General features: G+C 33.7%; 1 protein-coding gene across 1 annotated transcript; it reads right to left on the bottom strand.

Annotated features, from left to right (window-relative positions):
• Positions 1 to 507: 507 nt before the first annotated feature.
• cad (caudal type homeobox) lies at positions 508 to 17,725 on the bottom strand. The gene is made up of 3 exons (XM_073085889.1): positions 17,247 to 17,725; positions 2,840 to 2,985; positions 508 to 2,082 (listed from the first exon to the last, which is right to left on the bottom strand). The coding sequence occupies exons 1-3, from the start codon at positions 17,581 to 17,583 to the stop codon at positions 1,837 to 1,839; spliced, it is 729 nt and encodes a 242-aa protein (XP_072941990.1). The 5' UTR covers positions 17,584 to 17,725; the 3' UTR covers positions 508 to 1,836.
• Positions 17,726 to 22,025: the final 4,300 nt, after the last annotated feature.

Genomic DNA, 22,025 nt, shown 5'->3' with positions numbered 1-22,025 from the left:
TGCATTGCCGAAATTTGGTACCCCCTACGTGCTTATTGATCTATTATATAATATATAAGTATATTTATTTATATATGTATAGATATAGCGAGGTGTACATAAATTGAAGTTTTCGTCTAAAATTTCAAAACCTCTCAGTTTCTAATAGACTTTTTCTTAACACAAGACTTAAAAGAAGGTTCTTTCTAATCTGCGAAATTAGAATATCTAATCTTATTTCTTTCTAATGTTGTTGCATTTGTATCTATAACAATTTTGTTATAGATAAAAATGCAACACCATAATTAGGTATAAAGTTTTGTAAATACTTCATAACGTTATGTTAAAAGTTTGTTGCTTGAGCTTTTAAAAATCTTGGGTGTTCATAATGTGCCTAATTACCTACCTTTTGTATTTATCTTATAAAAAGTCTGATTGATAATCTGATACTTATTCCGTAAAGTTATTAAATTTAATTAACTCATTATGTTTGAGATAATTAGGATGTAATGAAATTAAAGATTGTAGTAGATTAACATTGATTTATTCAGTTTATCAAATGTGTTTCGTGATAGTGCCGCATACATTTTACATACTAACAACTCAGTGTTCACAAATTTCAAACATCAACACAACATATTTAATACAACAATCACAAAATCATACAAACCCCTTCGATCTTAAGAAATAGTTTAATTACATTAATTTACTTGTGGAAGGTTAACAGAAACGGAGGCAGAATACACTTAGCACCACAATATCATTATGATTATGATATCACAAAACAAAACGATAAACAATAATTCAAATCCCATCAATTTCAGTTCAATAAATAAAATATTGTAAAATTATTTTATTAACAACTTAAAATCAAAAATGTCCAAAATTTCAAACTCCACCCACTACGATCGCGTAGTCGGTTTCCTTAGGATAATGATTACATTTATTATTTTAATATTATTTGTGAATTTCAGTGATTATTTTACTGTGTTATTATTGAAACTGAGATAAAATTACGTCTAATTAAGCTATTATTTACAGAACTGATCCATACAACTAGGGATAATCTCATTCAACATAATAATTTACCTATTTTTCAATGCTACCGATGCAATAAAAGTAAAGTAATTATTGTAAACTGAATTGCTGGGTTTACGATTCAACGATTTAGGATCTTTATGAGATTCTCTATGAATTTTGAAATACGCAAGGAGGTAAAATTTACTTAATCGAGGTATACTACTGAAATCTATTTAACAATCTCATAGGAAGCACTAGCAACATTGAAAAATAAGTATAACCGTCTAAAAATCATAAATTTTAATAATACTTAAGTATTATAATAATATAAAAATATAGTAATCTATATTTACAAAGACAAAATTCTTTAAATTAGAATAAACCTAAAACATACCTGGCAATATAAGGCCAAGCCAGTCGCAGTACGTAATTACTAAGTAGGCATCACTGGGTCTAGATAGGCAACGAAGAAATAACACTACCCTAACACAGAGACTGATTTCATTAAGAGTTATTTCGATGTCATTACACTAACAAGTATTCACTAAGAGCACATCGTTAACAAAATCAGCCAAAACGTTAGCGTTTTCTTCTGTAGGTGACTTGTACAACATTATTTTATAACGTACCTACGAGTATTCGGTCGTCGTCCACACGAATAGCTGTCACGTCTCCATTAATATTCCCGCGAGAATATTGCACTAAGTTTATCACAAATCCAAGATCATGTAAGGAAATCAAACGCACTAAGCTTCGCGTTCGAGCTGTCCACGACTAAGTCACTTATATCGATCACTGTCCGAAGTTACTGTGAGCACAGTAGTCCTGGTTTTGCGGTCACAGCAGAGGAACTGGCGGCACTCCGGGCACTAACGGCTCCGGTACGCCTTGGAGCACCCCTTGGTGGTAGTGGTGATGGTGCATCATGCCGTTCATCATCTGCTGATGGTGCAACATGGTCGCGTGGTGGAGCTGCGCATGCTGTAGCGACGCGTGGTCCCCCTTCTCCTTCATCACGACCTCTTCGCGTTTCTTGACTTGCTTGCGCTCCTTTGCGCGTCTATTTTGGAACCAAATTTTTACCTGTAACAAAAGCCTTTATTTATTTATGTGTAATTGTTATGCTATAGATAGGTATGCATTATTTATATTATGCCTCATAGTATTCGTGCCTACCTACTATTAACTGCCTACCAATTCTGGTTCATTAACTACCATACTACAGTCAACCTCGTTGATAGCAAAGCTTTTAGATTTGTGATCAAATTCAGATAGGATTGTTCTATTTACAGATTGTGACAGTTAGGTAGGTGATTATTTCATATAAAGTTAAATCAAGCATGTCTATTCACTACTTTTATCACATGACAATATTTTTATGGACTTCCATACAACGATAATTAATTATATTATAGTTTTTCCTGCGCGTGTACCCGACCGCCTAGACTTCTTTCAAACCTATCTATTTCTTACCTATTTCAAATGCTAACATTAATATTATCATACGTAATAATAGAAGGAAATTAATATCCAGTAACAAGCCTTACGCAAATGAATGAAAATATACCTAATGTTTTTGTAAAATATATAATACAGACATAGACATGCGGTGTTATGAAATTCACGGCGTGCCAGCCCGTGTTCAGTAAAAAAACATTCAAAAGGACATTTATTTTTAAAATAGAATGTAATTCTCTTTTAATGTAATAAGCTACAAGTTCTTGTTAAAATGTATTCGTCCGTTCTAAGATTAGACGCTACCTTTAAACTACTGAAAATATCATTCTGCGTTTAATTAAGTTAATAATTAAGCCTTAATATAATCTTAAAGATATTATACCTGTCTTTCAGAGAGTCCGAGGCTCGCGGCGAGTTCTGCCTTGCGGCGGATGGTGATGTACCGGCTGTAGTGGAACTCCTTCTCCAGCTCCAGCCGCTGGTGATCGCTGTACACCACGCGGTACTTGTCCTTCGTCCGCGTCTTACCTGCAACAACCCAAATATTCTCTACATTAAATTAGTATCAATCAATGCGTAGCTGGAATTTATTCTAAGTGTTTATGTCACAGAATAAGTGCCGTACGCAAAAGGACTTAATGATTGCATTAAAATAAACATAACACAAAACTGAATTCATCTGTATACAAAATACAATACGTGTAGGTATTTCTAATTAGACCTTAAAATACGCACATATTTAATTGTGCACAGTCACACATTGTGCATTGTCTAATATTCGTATGTACCTGTATATATGTATATATGTGTATATGTATAAATCTTAATAGACGCATTATGGACAACTTAACGAGGATTAATAGGTATGTATAGGTATAACGAGGATTAATATCAAAAGTAAGCAGTAGACAGAGCGAAAACTTATTGTTGAATTAAATACAACGTAAAATAAATAACACATTAACTTAATTTTTGAAATAATAAAAAATGCTTATCTTTTGAAAATTTTTTAGCAAATGTTTACTGATATACAAGAAAATTTCAATGATAACTAGGTACTATACTATGACTAAAATTCGTGCACAAATGGCGGTAATACATGAGCTATTAATGCGATAGATACCTTAGTAAAACCAATTCGTATTCGTATTACGCGTTGAACAGACCTTTTTACGTTCCCGTAACGGCTATATGTACAGGTACTAACTATTTGTAGGGGAGGAGTTAAATCCCGAGGGCTCGATAAGGTAAATCCAGGCGGCGGCTACAATAGGGACGCCGCGCAGCCGGGCTTAGCGCGGGATCAAGAGGGACCACACGCGTATATCTAACGACGTAGACGAAATAAACATGTCGACTCCTAATTTTTAGAAACTACGTGGGTAGGTTAAAGGTTAAGGTGCGAGCGGCGTATTTTTTGCTTGCATTAAACGCCTAAAAAGTTTTTTTTTATTATAGGTAATTGTGTTGAAAATAACATGCAGTTCACTCTTTATTTGCGACAAATTCTTTTATTACCTCTCTGAGAGGCTATGTTGAGCGTATATCTAGGTATATGTGACCTTCTTTCCACACAACAAACCAGAAGACAGGAGCGCTCTACACTTCCTTGCAGAAACCATGAAGGGTTCAACCACTTTTAATTTATTCATTACATCCAGGCTAATCCTAATAAAGTAAATAGTACCGTCTGTTCTGCTATGTTCTGTAGGTATTTAGGTATATCTTTGTCTCCCGCGACAAAGGGAATCTTAGTGCTGCATTAAATTAAATATAGAAATAATTATTTTATTTTCATAAATTATTCAAATAGATACGTTAAGCCACGCCTATGAATATTATTAGCCTTAATGTAATCCGCTTGGAGATCAGTGTGCAGTCCGCGCCAATCAGAGCGCAGTCCTTTATCCCGCTTACCGCCCAGTTTAGACTGACTTGTGTGAGATTGCTAATTAGGAGTCTATGGGTTTGTTCGTCTATGCTACTTGAAGAGGTATTTAAAATGTGCACGCCTTTTATAGATATAATATGAGGATATCAAAAATGTTATGCATACCAAAGTAGGTACCTTCTAGTAGGTAACTACAAACAATATAGTAGTGATTTAAAGTAGTTTAACGTTTCCTGATATAACTTGATTTTTTTTTAGCCAAACGCAAATTGAACCCTCCAACGGCAGGCTCTGTGGCTTCAAATTTGCTTTTATCGTGCCAAATCTTTTTTTATTCAAAGCTTTTATTTTTAGTCTTGGTTGATGTATCAATAGGTACCTACACTCTGTAAAAAAATACAAAATATATCTGTCTTTTACAGTTCCATGCCTAGATAACTGACAGACGAACTAACCGCGGCGCTTAGCAGTAGTTATATATATATAGGGTCCCGTTTTAACCCTTTGGAAATCCAATAAAGTGATGAATTATTATAATTAATATCAAATTTAACAGAAATGGTAACTAATTCAATATAGTTTTTATTTTGTTAATACGAAAACAGTTATTTTGATTATTATATAAAATACTATCATACACTCCAAAAACACAGGTATAAATAACATTTTGATTATTATATACGGTGCAATAAAATATTATCACTGTGAATAAATACTAGTACGTTCTAAGAAGTAAATCTGAATATGAAACCGTACGGCGAATGTTCCGTGAAATTATGCATTACAAGCAATGCGGAGGCGATTGTACGAAAATAAAGCTAAGAAGGGAACTGGCTGCTGCCGAAATAGCACTGGATTACCTAAGGTAAGAATTTTACGGATTTATACCACTTATTTTTTGGATACTACTTATTTTTTTGGAGAGGATGTTTGTACAAAACAATATTAACATTTATCTCCAAAACCACGACTACGATTTTTATGCGTTTTTTTTAATAATAAAATCGACCTCACATCACTATTATTGTTTTAAATGTGCAGATAAGAACACGGGATAAAAAACTATTAGAACTGGTTCATTTTTGAGCAAGGGATTCATTCAAAGAAGCATTCTTCCCTCAGGGGTTTAGGACTTTTACTAAGTAGGTGTCATATTTTAGTGCGAAAAACAAATATTCGTTTTAGCCTCTCCCACAAAACTTGTATTTCTGTATATAATCTATGAAGAAATCTTGCAATGGGAAAGAGTTATTGTTATAATTATGTAGGAGGTAATAATATAATTAGACTATTTAAATTAACAGTAATAAAAGGTAGAAATACGCTAATAGGATTTAACGTAAGCAGCTGTTTGTGAAAAGATTACTCAAGGGAACGTAAAAATAATTTAATGAAACTTATAAAACCTTTTAGTATTTGTTTTATTTCTCACGACAGGGTTTTTAATGAGTTTAAAGTGTTAGTTTCCCAAATGGCGTATTAAATGTAATTTATTGTTTCGTCATGCAATACCTAAGTAGGTATTTGTTTTTGATATTAGCTACAAGGTATACGCTGATATGCACAAAACAGCGTTTAAATAGTGATTTTTTCGGCCGAAACAAGAGCAAAGTAAAAAGATAAGAGAATACACTTTTTGTTTTAAGTTTACTTTGGTTGGGCGTGTTTACATTCATTGCAATATCTACCTATCTTCGTATAAATTCAAAGAGAGCAATTAATAGTACTTTTCGTCTTAATGTCGAAGAATCATAATTTTTATTTACAAATTTTATCTGTGTTGTAGATTTCTCAACGACTAAAATTACCGAGATACGTAGATCTGTGTACATAACACTAAGACAGAGCTGAGGTGTCTCCTTGTGTACTTTGAGTGTGTAAATATTCCTTATCTTGGTATTAAGAACTTCATAAATTATGTTTGTCACATGCGAGAGAATCAGTATGGAATTAAACAATGTTACGCAACGCTCTTTATTCGAAATTGTAGTTTTGTATATTTAACAATGGAAATCTACAGACAGGTATATCTATATTTCCAATTAAACATTCGAATATGATGGAAACATTCCAACGATTGGCCTATAGATGTTTCGGTCTAGTTAAATCTTTAAATTGGGTCACTTCATGAAATTATGTACTTATTTCTTGAATTCTAAAATCTACCAGAAAGGTTTCCCGGTTGTGCCACTGCAGATGTACCTACCTTATTTTCCTTGGGATATCATATTGTAGCTTATGCAAAAAAATATGACCCTTTCGTGACTGAAGCAAGTCTGACTCTTAACGAGTCAGGAAAAACGGTGTATGTACACTTTCCGCTAGCTTAATCAAAATAACCATCATAGCATCAGATTTTGGTGCAAGGGTGAAAAATCAACACTACAAGTTGTCTTATAAGACCCCGAAAACCTGATAATGCGTATAGATGTAGGTAGATAAACTCAGAGCGCTCGAATGACATAATTATAGCTTAAATAAATTTCCTGTTAGAGAAGCAAACAAAAGAGAACCAGTAAAGCAAACAAATATGCTCTATCTATGGACGTTGCAGTGTTTGATAGGAACCGTTAATTGTTGGGGCAAACAGTGGTCGGTCCGGGCGCCTTGCCCTCATGCTGTGACGTCAACTTTTGTTATATCACCTATGTATCATCTAATATTGAAATCGTCACACTATAAGGTAGGTTATCTACTACTAAATAAAGCAAATTATAGATACAATATTTAACGTACGCAACGGACAAGAAATGTATATCAATTGATCAAAGAAACAGAATTATTTAATGAAATTAAAACTAATTAAACTAGTTATACATTCTAGTGTTTTATTAGGTACTATGTATTTATATTATGAATATTTTATAGATATAAAAGGTCAAATATATAAAATTTATTCCTTGCTAGTGCTTGCAGTGTTAGGCAATTTATTCAAAATAAAATATTTGCATAAAAACATTGTTTCAAAACTTAATTTATTACATTTCAATAGCTCGATAACAGTGTTGGTTGTTTTCAACGATGTCATAACTCACTCAAAACAAGTTCCATGATAACTAATAAACTAAATAGCTAGACATCACTAAGCGCGAGTGTTATCGTGGTGGGTTTGAAAAAAAAATGTTGTTTGTGATGCAAACAGCGCGGGCGGGCGCGGCGGCCGAGGGCGGATAGCACTTTAGTGTTATCATACACAAATACAGTGCCAGATAAACCAGCTTCAGTGCAACGCGACTGCCATACTCTTCATCGTTTTAAGATGATGAGACGTTATTTCTAAGGAGCATAAACTGAAGTCGCAATTTTTGAAGTGAAAACTTCTTTACGGCATTGAGCTATTTTTTTGATGGGTAAAAATGTTAAACTTGCGTCAGGATCATGTGTCCTGTACCCTTACCATGAGTTTTTACGTTTTGACAAAACAAACAGTCATACTGTTTTGGTATTTGTTTATGTATTTGCCCATACTATTTCCAATCAGCGCCCCTAGCGGATTATATAAGAACTTCGAAATTGTATGGGCCAATACGAAAAAAAACACCAAAACAGTCATATTTGTCAAAACGTAAAAACTCATGGTAAGGGTATCTACTGGCCGAAAATTCTTAAGACGGCAAAGCAAACTGCAAAAGATGTCATCCGGTGTCAGCATAGAAAAAATATGTAAATAGGTGTCAGTTTCATTTTAGTTTATTATTTAGGTTAGTTTTCGAAAGTTTTCAGAAGTGAAAACTCTGGCACTCCCGGAGTGCAACCCGTTATTTGCCATTGACTTTTTGATTCCAATCTCACTTGAACTATCTTACTTTAATTGCACTTTCTTAACGGATCTAATCTTTCAACATATGAAAGTATTAGTGAGTTACACGCTATTTACAGTTTTCTGCTCTCAAAGGACATTCCCTACTTCAATTAGTTCTGTTAAAAATGTATTTGGTCTTCTGAAACAGCACAACGAAACTCTTATTATACCTATATTGAAACTAGCGCGACATATATTATACCTACTAGGTAGGTTATATATCTATGCTACTAGGTATAATTTGAAGTCATCCGCTTACATCTAATACATAAATTAGCTTAGATTATCTCGTTTCTAAATTTACATCAAACACATATTTGAATTTCGGTCAATATACTAATCTATTTTTAAAACATTCCAATCTGATGCTTCCAAGGAAAATCTTTGATACTGGTTAATTACTAATTATGTTAGATCCTGCATATTGTATAAGTTGAAGATAGGTCTTCAACTAGTTGAAGTAGCTATCCTCATTCTGTATCTAAATTAAGTGCAAGCTAATTTTACTAGAGTCGTCAGAGTTATAATTTTTAGATTAAGTACCTACCTACTATGCAATTCCCACAAACTTGTAGTTTTCTTCGCGGTCAAGAAAAATAATACGTAAACATTTTCGAGAAATTGAGAAACCTTGGATTCAAATACGGGTCTTAGGTGTGTGGGAGGCCCATATTAGGCCATCACAAAATTTTTGTCAACTTATCAAACGATTATACATGCGCACTTAAACATAATATTGTTATAGCTCTTTACTTAAGTATTTTACGTTGCATTATAATTAATACTCGTGACAGGTGCCTAATCTAATCTATTTTTTCAATCTTATTTTATCGATAGACCGGTAACGCTTTATAATTTACGGCAGGTCTTAACAAAAGTAACTCGAAAATTCGTGAATTGAATATTGAAATTTATTTTTATTAATTAGGTTATGTGCGTTACATATAAACGCACATTATTTATTATTTCATAACGGTATTAAAATAATTTTATTTTAGATTTTAAGGTCAGCCGCCTTGTGATACTTTCGGCCATTAATCAGTACGTCTTCTGATTTCATAAACCAATCTGAATTAGGTTTTCTACCAGATAGGTGCGAAGTAACTTAGCCATGGATTTGTGTAAAAATCCATCAATAAGATTAAGTAGATACTTTCTTTATATTAAAGGAAATTTCACTGAAAATATGGTAGAAAGGCAACTTCTCATTTGTATGAGATGCTCAACTTATTCCTCATAAATGATGATGATGCTTCAGCATGAAATTGGAATGGAATTCATTCCATGAGCGTCACTGGCCACCGATTTCAAATCATCTCATTGAACACTTGCTACCAGTCTATTTAATTTACCATAATCATGAAATGGCAAAGTAAAAGTTCTTTTCTTAGTGTAGTCTTTAGTAACAAAAATACTTAATAAGTGCAATTTTAACTTGCGATCTAACTAGCGTACGGCCTAACCCACCTATTTATCTGATTATTTAAATAGATAATATGATAAGGACTCTTCCATTTAAACCTGACTTGTTCACTGTATCTAAAATATTGTGAAAAGGGAAATTGGAAAATAACGAACATCGTAAATTCATTTTTAATACACCTATCTATATAACATGTGTACTTAATATCGTAAAGGGCAATCGCTTGTCGAACATCGAATAGGGCGCAATTTGCGATAGAAAACAATTAATCGACGAGTTATCGGTTACGCTGTCGGCTTTGTCGGTCTCCCGAAATCCCGCTTTCAGTAATGCGCGATAATCGCGACCAGCTCGCGATAGCGGCGCCTTTGATGCTGTTGATTCAACGCATGTCATATCGCCTGGTTACCTTCTTGTAAGCGCTTGTAATGCGTTTTTGATGGACGAGGGCGCGGCCGCTATCAGATACACCGATAAAACGTTTCCGAGACGAATATTGTGATATGTTTTCGAGTGATACAGATCCGATTTTGACGTTTTCTAGTGCTTACAGAGATTGGGAGCCGCGAGGAGTGATTTAACAAATCTATAAGTGGGAGATAAGAGAGGACGCAGTAAAGTTTTCCCGAAACACTCCCCCGGGAGGCAGGTCGGGTCGCCGCGAAGGGCTCGGTCGGAGGGCGGGCCATAAAGCGGCGGCGTGCTCACTTTATGTGCGATTTTACGTCTATTTAGGGCTCCGGTCGACTTCGCCGACGCGCCAGGCCCGCCGTTAACGCCTACGCAAATAACATATTTACTAAACAACAATGAACGTTGTTACTACAACCTCAAACTACGTTCGTAAGTGGAATGTGAGTACCTACATCCATTTAAATGCTTTTATGTTACAGTAAAATATTTTTTTTCATATTGCTAGGTTCTTACCTATAGCATTATATGTTTTGATCTTACAGATTTTAGCTTTAGATTTGGTATTGTAGATATTGAAACAGAACTTATATAATGAGATACTATTTAAAGATGCAGGAATATATTTTGAATAAGTAGGTATCTAGTGCATTTAAATTAATTACACCCTACACTATCTTCCAATCAACTTAAAACATGTAACCCATAGGTAGGTATGTACTTATAAGAACTTGTCATATTATTATGAAAAATTGTTGGTATAAATAAAAAGTTTTTCCGAACGTGTTATCGCGTGACATAGTATTTAACAAATTACTATTACAATAGATGTATTTACAATGTTGTAACATGTTTTGCGTAAATCAGCGTCACAAGAGATAGACCTACGCGGCAGGAATGATGGATAGGCGAACAATCATTTAGAAGCACATGAGCACGTCACAACGAAAAGTGGACAGCCAAAGACCGATTAGTTACGAGCAAACAATAACAAACAATTATCGCTTCCGACTGTTTGCTTCTGATTTTTTGCCAGTTGACTCCCCGGAGTGCGACTACCGCAAAATAGAGACTTTCAACACTCGTTGGCCGTTTATCATCAGCTCCTTTTTAAACTATGTATAAAAAGAAAGGAACCATTTAAGGACTACTGAGTGAAATGTCGATTGGGAGGATACCCGCCGAGCGTGACGAGATTGGTGAATGAATAAATAGAATTATTTCCATGAATATTCCCGGTTTGGTGCAAACAGCGCAAGATAAATAGAGACGGAAAGGTATTGTACACAAAGAGCCGGCTAGGTAGGTAGATTGTGGATACAACGCAGTGCAAATAGTCTGGCAAACATGGCTTTATATTGATACAACATAATGACATAATGTTTTATGCTAAGTCAATGTATCGAATGAATTTATTGATATAATTTGACAAAATGCTTCATAATTATCACGTGCTTGAAGATTATGAGTCTTTCACAGGTAGATGAACTTTAATACTGATACCTTTGAAATAACATATAATTCCAATTAAGCGATCACGAATTTATTAAATTTCATTCTTTGCTTACCAAAGAGTAGGTAGGTACTAATATCTATTATAAATCACTAGAATATATTGACTAAAAAATACTTTTAATAATTTATTCAAACGGGTATGTGATGGACTGGTGTGTAAATTTAGTTCAGATTTTAATTATATACCGTCTATCAATGAATTAATTAAGTACATTAAAAAGTTCATAACATTAGAGACCTATAAAATTTATTTTATATGTTACATCTTTGCAAAATTATAAAAATGTTTCTAAGATACCAAAATGCAAAAGTTATAAATCTTATAGGACAAAACATGATAATGAAATTACATTTAGACACAATTTTCTTGTATAAATAGCTACGAACAATTCCATTTGAAATGAGCAGCGCGGCGATGCGCGAAGTTTGCAAAGATTTAAGTTGTTCGCGGTCCCGGGGGCGCCGTTGTCCGTGATTGTCACCGAGAGCGCCGTCCCGCGCTGGCCCCGGGATTAATTGTTCACACCATGCACTCCTCCCTAGGCACGCGTTAACACAATCACAGTAAGCGCAAAATAACATCCAACTAATGTTATGCTCGACGATAATTGCTGCTGACAAAATTGCCTCTTGGATTAATTGCGCGCATTTATTTTGAGCATCTCTTTTCATGGGATAGAAATAGGAGGCATGCTTTCTGATGTTGCGAGGGCAGTATAGATCTTGGATACCCGTCACCACTTTCAAATAAGACGTCTCTTAACCTCTTGATCACGCCTATAATGTGTCTTGTCAATCGCTTATCTAGAATACAACAGGATTAGAATGTTATTATGCTACTGTACCTTTGTTGTACTGAACCGAATTCGAATCTCGATACATTTAATTCTTGATACTTACGTCACAAATGAAGTTGCATGTCCTAATAGTGACTAAATTCTGTAATTCGCTAATAGTTGTACTTCATCTCATGATGAAGCTCCACGCTCGAATATTTGGCGCCACTGGCCATGTCAACTTTTGATTTATTTATTCACTACATATAGTCTGATTCATAATTATGTGTCCAAAATGTAAACGAAGAAATGTCATTGTCAAAATACGATTACAGGTATTGTAAACCCTATCAAAATAAAAATAGACTAAACTTTAACAAAATCAACAAAAATCTTAAAAATGGCGACAAAAAAATGCTTTGGATCCCGATTGTGTTACTCTAATCACATTTTAATTTTCTTCTATAACCCTTGTTTTTATTATTATTACTGTATGGAACGAAATTGAGGTAATATAAATATTGGAAAATGTGAATTGTACTTAATTTATTTAGATTATTATTTTATTAATTTAATGTCGTCAAAAATAAGAAACTACCATTTGAAACGTATTTTCTTGATAGGTCAATACCGTTGTTTACATTTTGGACACCTAATTATGAATAGGTATTCTTCTTTCGAAATCATAAAATTATTTTAAGGAGGCCATTATAATTATAATGGCTGGTTCTATAGCATACAACAGAAACACGTGAACCGCTCGCTTCAGCCACAAAGTTCCCACCTTTAAAAAGCTGCTTTGAACTAAAATAAACTTGTAAAATCCGTACTTTGTTTTACTTTTAATTTTGGTTATTACGTTTCTATTGTTCGTGGTAAACGGCGTCTTCATGCCTGTTATTCGGATTATGTTAAGTGAAAGTATTCACAATAAAAAGTAAAACCGAAACGCAAAACTTGATATTAATTAGTCAATTAAACAAATAATAGAGATCTATTGCCTTTTTTATATACTATAAGAGTAGCAGACGAGCATACCGTCCACCTGATGGTAAGTATCTACCGCCACCCATTGACATCTGTAATCAATCTCAGATAGGATTATATTCCTACCTGAGGTCGGCCACAGATGCGCCGCTACCCCTGAGGATTATGCTGGAACGCCTCGGAAAAGTCTGTCTCCCTTACCACACCCTTCAAACCGGAACACAGCAGCGCCTAACACTGCTGTTATTAGGTAGAAATAATTTCAAAATAAATAATTGCCTAATATTATTAATTTAATTTGAAATTAAATAAAATTAATTTGAATTAAATTAATTTGAAATTTAATAAATTTCCTGATAAATAATTTCAAAATCTTGGCCAAGGTAATAAATCATACCTTCTGAATAATAGTGATAAATATATTTATTGGCTCATATTTTAAAGCGATAGGAATACAAATATTAATTAATATTACCGATTTCTATGCCTGTCTATGATGACATGTACTGTGCTGTAGGTAGATAACAATGTTTATGTTAGTAAATAGGTATGTATTATGTCCACATGTAGAATATGCATCGAATGTGGGTGGCTCCTCGGAGCAGAAATTTAAGTCAAAGACGGTTGAAATGATTTTTCGTAATTAATATAGTACCTAGTTCCTACTAACTTTTACTTATGACCAACAACACTTATTAGTTGTCTTAAATGTAGATAAAATATTGAATTCAGAGCAATCTTAAACGTTAAACGAGGTGTAATCCGCATTATTATCAGTCCGCTGTAAAAAGATTTAATACAACGTAAAACATATGTAAAATAGCTTAACTTTTCAATATGTTGGTCATAAGTAATATTTTTGGTGTAAATTGCGTAAAATCGCAAGTTAGATGAAGTTAGTCAGGTATTCTTCATGTAATGGTGTTCCTATGATGACGGCAATTTAAAAAAATATAATGGGTTAGGTCTACAATTACAAACGCACGGGTTATCCCAGGTTCGTTATTAATCCCCAACTAACCTTATGTTAAACTCCTACTTTCACCAAGTGCAAGACCAACCTGCATTCGAAGGGTTCGTACCACAAAATTTCCATTTGTTTTTCATTTTTAGTATTTTGTTATGATAGCACTCATAGAAGTGAATTAATTATGAAAATTTTAATTGTCAACCCATTACGGTTGTATAGATAAAGTTAAAAACGTCGAAAAATAACGGTTTCTTGGACGGCGATGCCCATTTATTTTCAAGTTTTATTTTTTTAATTTTTAGGAAGTTTTTGTTGTTATAGTAGACACCATTATGCATATTCTGTGAAAATTTCAAGTGTCTAAATCTGTCCGGTTCACGAGAGCCCTTTGAGAGACGGACAGACAGCGGAGGCTTAGTAATAGGGTTCCACTTTTACCCTTTGGGTACGGAACCCATAGATTAGTAAAGATACTTCGCCGCCTTGAAATTGAATGAAGCCGCAAATGGCTTATTATAGTAAGTTCTTTTTTTGAATTCTTGACAAATTAAAACATTTTTAGAGAAAATTTACGAATAAATAACTAATACTGCGTTATTTACATGATAATTAAATAATTTATAATAATAATTTCAAATATTTTAGGGACATTTTAGCACGGAGACGTGGCAAAACTTTTTTACGCAACTATTTCAATTCTCAAAACTGGGTACATTTTCTTGTTACGAGTGAGTAATCTTTACTAATCTATGACGGAACCCTAAAAATATATAAATTACAATAAAAAATTACCAACAATTAAAAATAAAAAACAATTATGATACATAAGTATGCAATTATGTTATCGTAGTAGTTCATAAAAACGGAACTCAAATGTATTGTGTAGGTATAAATGCATACAAGATTTGTAATTCGTTTCACATTAAAGCATCAGCTTCGCCAGTCAGTATTTGACCTTCCTTAACTGAAAAACGGTCAAATTTTGGAATTGTATTTTATTAATAACACGAATCAGACGCAACCTTGCTCTTTGATATTTGTGTACATTATCGCAATCTTTATACCTATAACTGCATAGGGTTATTACATATATGTTAACTGCATTAATTTCGTGACCACATTTAGTCTAAATTTTACTAGTTTTCGTCTAAATTCGATCATAATCAAAATAGAAAATTTAAGAATTTTTACTGTTAAAAGCAAAGCTCATCCTTTCAATATAATCGCTTTCAACCGAAAACGGAACATCGAATCTCATAAAGACGAAAATATATTATAAAAGTACGTTTAATAAAGATTTAGAAATAGGGATTTTCATATGAAATTAACTTCTTTAGCAACAATGTTAGAACCCGTCAATCCAAAAGGTTTAGACATGACATAAGGCAAAAGGAAACATTTTCAAAGTACATTTCAAAAGTAGAGAATTTCAATGATTTTATTAACACAATTTTTAGTTTTTACACATCATGTACGTGTAGTACTTAGGTATATTGGTCGGAAGTCCTAAAGAACAATAGAATAGGATCATTAGATAATTTTATAAGAGGTCGCAAGTTAATCTTACAACAAATAAGCTGTTCTACCTATCAGCTTAAACGTATTTAATCCAATCAACACAAAAGGTATATTATATTCAAGCATATAATCAACGCGTTAAGATAAGTCCGAAAATCATACTTATTGTTATTCAACGATTCCGAATTATTTCTTTAATCTACATATACGTAGATTAACCTATACCTACTTGCAATGGCGGCCGCATATAAAAATCTGTACATAATTAAGTCCCACTTAATAAGCATTTGTATTCATAAAATAATAAATGTACGCATAAAATTAGTATATTATAATAATAGGAGTATAATATACCTATTATTATGATAATTTATTGTAATAACAATAAATAATCCATATAATTATTTGTCAACATAATTGCTCATTTTTGCGTAGGTACCCAACTAAATATAATTATATAGGTACGTACTAGGCACATAGGTTAGTACATACTTAGCCAAAATGTTTTGAAGTTTATAATAATGTCGTTTGTGTTTTTAAAGCCTATTATAAAAATTACTTATTTGCCTTTTATCTCAATAGACACAAGCGCTCTTTATTTCATGCCGCCGGCCGGCATTTAAGAAACTATAGGGAATACAATTGTAAAGTTGTAACTCGATGAATTCTTTATTATTTAACCACTAATTACACTTTTATGAGCTTTCAGAACTTGAGACCGCGTCTTTAGTTCTAGGCATTTGATTATAATAGTTAGCTTTATCAGTTCTTTATAATTTACAATTTGTATGATAGGCATATAGGGTTTGTTTGAATTTAATTGAAAACGCAATGGGATGACTAAATAAATGAGCAGTGGAATATTTAAAATATAGAATACCTGTAGAATAGAATCGGATACCTATAGAAAAAAATTAGTACCTAAATCATAATAATAATTAGTAGACAAACACAAAAACATTAAGATTTGATTATATCGTTGACGTACCTTCTTGTTAGGTATACTAATTTAATAATCTCTTAAAAGGTAGGTAGGTTATATTCATACACACTATGACAACAAATTTGTTTCACAGTGAGTAATAAACTTATATTATTGGTACCTATTGCATAAGTGAACTGCACAATAACCATAAAAGTATCTTAGAATGATTATTGTTATTTTTTTAAACAAATAGCCTGCTCATATTGCTTAACATTTACCTACCTACCTATGACAATAATATAAAGCGAAAAGGCCTTATCCAAATAGTGTTATATGGTCAATAATTTGAATCCGAAAATCAATATTAATACCTATAGCTAATCGTAATTTATATAGAACCTACCTAACGCCCCTAATACCCTTCAGTTACCTATGTTAATTAATTTAAATAACTACAAACGTGTAAACGTTGGTGTTACTTGAAATTATTGACAATCATACAACACTTTGTTTATAGATTGTAAGTAGGAAAGTTCATAGGCGGGTAGTAGGTAAATAAACTAATAGGTACCTGGATTGGGTTGTGTCTGGTAGTTGGGTTTTTTCATCCATTCATAGGGGGAGCGCGGAGGTGCCGGCGGCTGCGACGGCCTCGAGCCGGGGGAGCCTTCTCCCGGGCTCGCCAAGTCCCCTCGCGCCGGGGACGGTATCTCCCCTATCTCTCTTTCCCCCGGTTCCCGCTTGAAGTGGTGCGGATCCGACGGCCACTCTCCGCCCGCTGGCGCTCCGTTCCACGCGCACCACTGCTGCTCCTCGAAGTTCTGATGTTGCCAGCCGTACCAGCCTCCCGCGCCGTACTGCCCGCCCTTGCCTTGGTACATGGCGAGCGGATTGACGTAATTCACCATGCTTCGATCACTGTCCGAGCATCGCACACACACGCCACAACACAACCGTGTTCCGAACAAAGATAGTAAGTAACTAAGTACACCGCGACCGAGACGCGACTGAGGCGGCGAGGACGACGGGCGCAGCGTGGCGGGTGCTGCGGCCGGGCGCGGGGCTCCGGGCGGAGGGCGGGCGCTCGGCGGCCAATGGCGGCGCGCGCCCGCCCCGCCAAGGAACTAGATACTGTGTACCGCCTCGCCCCACGCTATCGTTTAATTTGCCTAATTACAACTAAAATAATGGACACCGTCAGTAATGAAGTCCGCCTAAAATATTTTTATTCCCTAATAGGCACTGCCTAATGGCAATCTGGTGGGATTTTTGTTATTAAGCGTTGCGATGAAATAGAAATTGAAATCGGTTGTTTTAGGCTATTATTTATACGAAGGACATAGTAAAATACACAAAATACATGAAGATTTTCATTATGCATATAGGTAGATACCTAAGTAGGTATATAATATCGATAATTTTCTTGTTTACGTCATTAAAAATAATAAAAAGCAGGCAGATTCTTGTAGAGGAGAATAAAACATTATTTTATATAGGTAGGTAGGTAAGGTACCTACGTATGGGTAGGTAGGTAGGTACACTTCTTTTGATATTGCCTGGATACTTAGGTATCTACTAAAAATTAACTTAATTAAATATCTAGGTATCTTAACCTATCTTAACCCTGTAAGTGACTGTTATTTTATATTTAGGTATGTACCTACCTAAGTTACCTACCTAGGTAGTAGATACCTATGAGATTGATTTTGAATCATTAGCATGTAGCTAGGGGAGACTGGGACTAATTGACTACTTTTTCACTAAATAGCACCTATTTTTGTGGTTTAATATATAGGTACAAACTGACTGGTTTGAAAAAGCTAAAAACAGAGACACATGGAGAACAATGGAGGAGGCCTATACTCATCTAGAGGTCCTTAATATAAACGAACATACATGACCCACACAATATGAATATATATATAATAAATATTAAATGACATTAGTAACAACATATTACAAATGTATACCTAATTAAAAAAATATATATTATAGGTAATCGACAAATGTGACATAACTGATAGATACTAACAATAATAATATATAGGTATATAATGTAACTTGACAATTTTTTAAGAATGTAAACAGACTTATATTAATGGAATAAATAGGCTTTTTTATTTTTTATTTTTATTTTTATTTATAATATATAGATAGGTACAAACGATAAAACTATATCAGACGATAGAAAAACTATTAAACTATCGAAAAAGTAACATAATTAGGTACATTAATAATTAGGTACTCGTAGTATCAAAAAAGTAATATAATGAGAATTTAATACATTTTGCAGAAAGAACACTAACTCTTGGTTTACCTACCCCTAGTTCGGGGTAGGTAGGTCATAGGTATCCCGGAAGTAAGTTTACTTATGTACCATGAACACTCAAATCATAGGAAGAGGCAAATAAATCAGATATACCTACTTATTTTTACAATTATTCAGCTCTTTATTAAAACATTTTAAATGAATTACTGACATATATTTTTCGAATACCTATAGGTAGATACCTATTAAAATTAACTCTGTTTCTTATATGTTAAGAGTTGCTAATTTAGCTTTGCTTATGATACTCAATGAAGAACAATTTTAATCATCCCAAAATTATCAATAGTTTTCTTTAATTACTTTATTAAATAGGTAAGTTGTATACCTAACTTATATTTATTATTAAAATTCAAACTGGTCTATTTACAGTTAAAAAAAGCCTTCATATTCTTATCAAGACTGGTTAGTAAATACCTACCTATACCTACCTTTTTTAATTGATACCAGTCATCAGTATTAAATGTATAATGATTAGATCAAAAATTATTACCTAAGTAGGAATTCCTTAGATAGGGTTTTTTTTATAATATAAGAGTAGCAGACGAGCATGCAGTCCACCTGATGGTGGCTACTGCCGCACATGGACTTCTGTAATCAACCCCAGATAGGATGAGATATTCCTATCTGAGGTCGGCCACAGATGCGCCGCTACCCCTGAGGACTAAGCTGGAACGCCTCGGAAAAGTCTATCTCCCTTACCACACCCTCCAAACCGGAACACAGCAGCGCCTAACACTGCTGTTATTAGGTAGAAATAGGTATGGCGGTGGTGCCGCCGGAGTCGAACCACAAAGGGTTCTACCACCTTCAAAATAAATAATTGGTAGGGTATATCAGTAGTTCCCTTTAAAAGGCTCACATTGTTCCGTAAAGACAAAACTGCCATATGCACCTATATAGGTAGGTAAGTATAGGGAACTGCAGCAAATTTGGAATACTGGTTTGTTTTTTGGGAATAAGTAGAGAAGAAAATGGCTTAGCCCAATAAAAAATACATCAAATGGTTAGAAAATTATTAAACTGTAATAATAAAAAGAATAAAACAAAACGAATGCTAAGAACATTATCAAAATTTTAGTCAACCTAAAAAACTCCAAAAGCTTCATTTGACTTATGGTGCAGATAATTTGGAATACTATATTCCAAATTATCTGATGATCACCTTTTTTTCTTTGACTTTGCTTACAGTTTACCCAACTATTTTTTATTTGCTTACAGTTTTATAGTTTTCAGTTCTTTTGGTAATCTATATACAAATCAAATAGGTAAAACTCAAGTAGGTAGGGTAAGGTTGCGTAAGTCGTACCCCTAAGGGAAAAATGCTGCAATATTTGGGGTAATTTAAATTAAGCAAAATCTTTTGCGTAAATTTAATCTTTAATTATTGAATATCATATAGAATTTAAAACAAAATAAAATTATTTTATTTAAATAGTGATTTGAACGTTTTTCCAAAAAGTACCTTCGGTACGAGTTAGGCGCCTGGTCGCCTCAGTCGTACCACCTATAGCCTAAGTCGTACCTAAAGTAATACCACTGGTAATTGCACCCATTTGGTGTTTCCCTTTGGTCTGCGATAACTTTAAAAGATTTCAAAACCATTTGTAAACGCTTACATTAGTATTTTGATCGGGATTGATTGAAGGGGTACCGAAATTTGCTGCTCCATGTATTTACTTTACGTTTATTAAATCCCAATTTCACATTTATAAGTTTCAATAAAGCTTTCCTTCATTGCAAGGATAGTATCTTATTTTGAGAATAAATAAAAGATTTAGCTCACTAAGACAAAAATGTGAATAATTTCCAACAAGTCATACCAGCGCCTAAATCGTTCACAGTCATACAATAGGCACCTACTTGCAGCAGGACGATAGAAATGAAGCTTTATTGAAACATATAAATGTTACACGCAGCAGCAAATTTCAGCAGCCGTTCAAAGAAGAGTAGGCAAAAATCGGTTTCATCAATGATTACTCTGTTTTTACCCGACTGCCAAGGAAGGGTTATGTTTTTCGCGCGTATCTTGTATGTTTGTCTTTCTTTATTTGATCCGATCTTACAAAAGGCTAGATGAATTTCAACAGTTAAGGTGTCATTATATTTGTCTCAATGACCCGAGTGTCCTTAGATAGGTGTTAGTAAAAAAAAATCAAAATGGCGGATTTTTGGCGCGAAATAGTAACACATTTAAAAAAAAAAGTTAACCGAACCTATCGAGTAGGGTATCAAATGAAAGGAAATTAAACGGAGATTATAAAAACATATTTGTATATATATAAAACAGCAAGGTGGCTGACTGACTGACTAACTAAATGACTTTTTCATTTTTCAGAAATCAACGTACAGCCTAAACTAAGGACCTTACAGTTCTGAAATTTTGCACATAGGTTCTCTATATAGCGTGAATAAGTACTAAGAAAGGCCTTTTGGAAATTCTACCCTTAAGAGGGTAAAATAGGGAAAAACAGTTTTTTTGAAAACCTTTAATTTTGAAGCAACTGCTATAAAATTTTGTATTTGGCTTTCTGGATAGGAACAAGGACGCACTTATTTATCCCCCTCCGAAAAATCAACCCTGTAGAGGGTTAAATAAAGGTTAAAAGTTCATTTGAACAACCGTCAATTTTGAAGCAAACACTATGAAATTTTGTATCAGGATTGTTGGATAAAAATAATGAAATTCTACCTCTAACGAGGTAAAATAATGACCGAAACTTTGAATTACTGAAGTTATATATTTTATACACCGTAAATGGTGAATTTTTCTCGCGAAATAGTAACACGTTTTAAAAAAAATTAACCAAACCTATCGAGTAGTGTGTCGAAATAAAGAAAATTAAGAGTAGATTACTCATACATTATATAATATATCTTATATATAAAATTCTCGTGTTAGTTACCGTACTCCGACAAAACGGCTTCACCGATTTTCACCAAATTTTATATACATAATCAGTAGGTCTGAGAATCGGCCACTATCTATTTTTTTACCCCTAAGTGATAAGGGTTGTTCGCCCT

This window comes from Epargyreus clarus, unplaced genomic scaffold, assembly GCF_041222505.1.
Source record: "Epargyreus clarus isolate Ecla_fem2 unplaced genomic scaffold, WU_Ecla_fem_2.2 ptg000023l, whole genome shotgun sequence".
In the NCBI taxonomy this organism is placed as follows: Eukaryota; Metazoa; Arthropoda; class Insecta; order Lepidoptera; family Hesperiidae; genus Epargyreus; species Epargyreus clarus.
Note: the sequence above shows the minus strand (reverse complement) of the source record. Positions and strands in the feature narration are given on the sequence as shown.

Coding starts and splice junctions, on each gene's coding strand:
- cad (XM_073085889.1), bottom strand. CDS start 17,583: ATGGTGAATTACGTCAATCCGCTCGCCATGTACCAAGGCAAGGGCGGG. Junction 2,986..17,246: donor CCAGACACAACCCAATCCAG/GTACCTATTAGT, acceptor GGGTTGTTGCAG/GTAAGACGCGGACGAAGGAC. Junction 2,083..2,839: donor TCGGACTCTCTGAAAGACAG/GTATAATATCTT, acceptor CTTTTGTTACAG/GTAAAAATTTGGTTCCAAAA.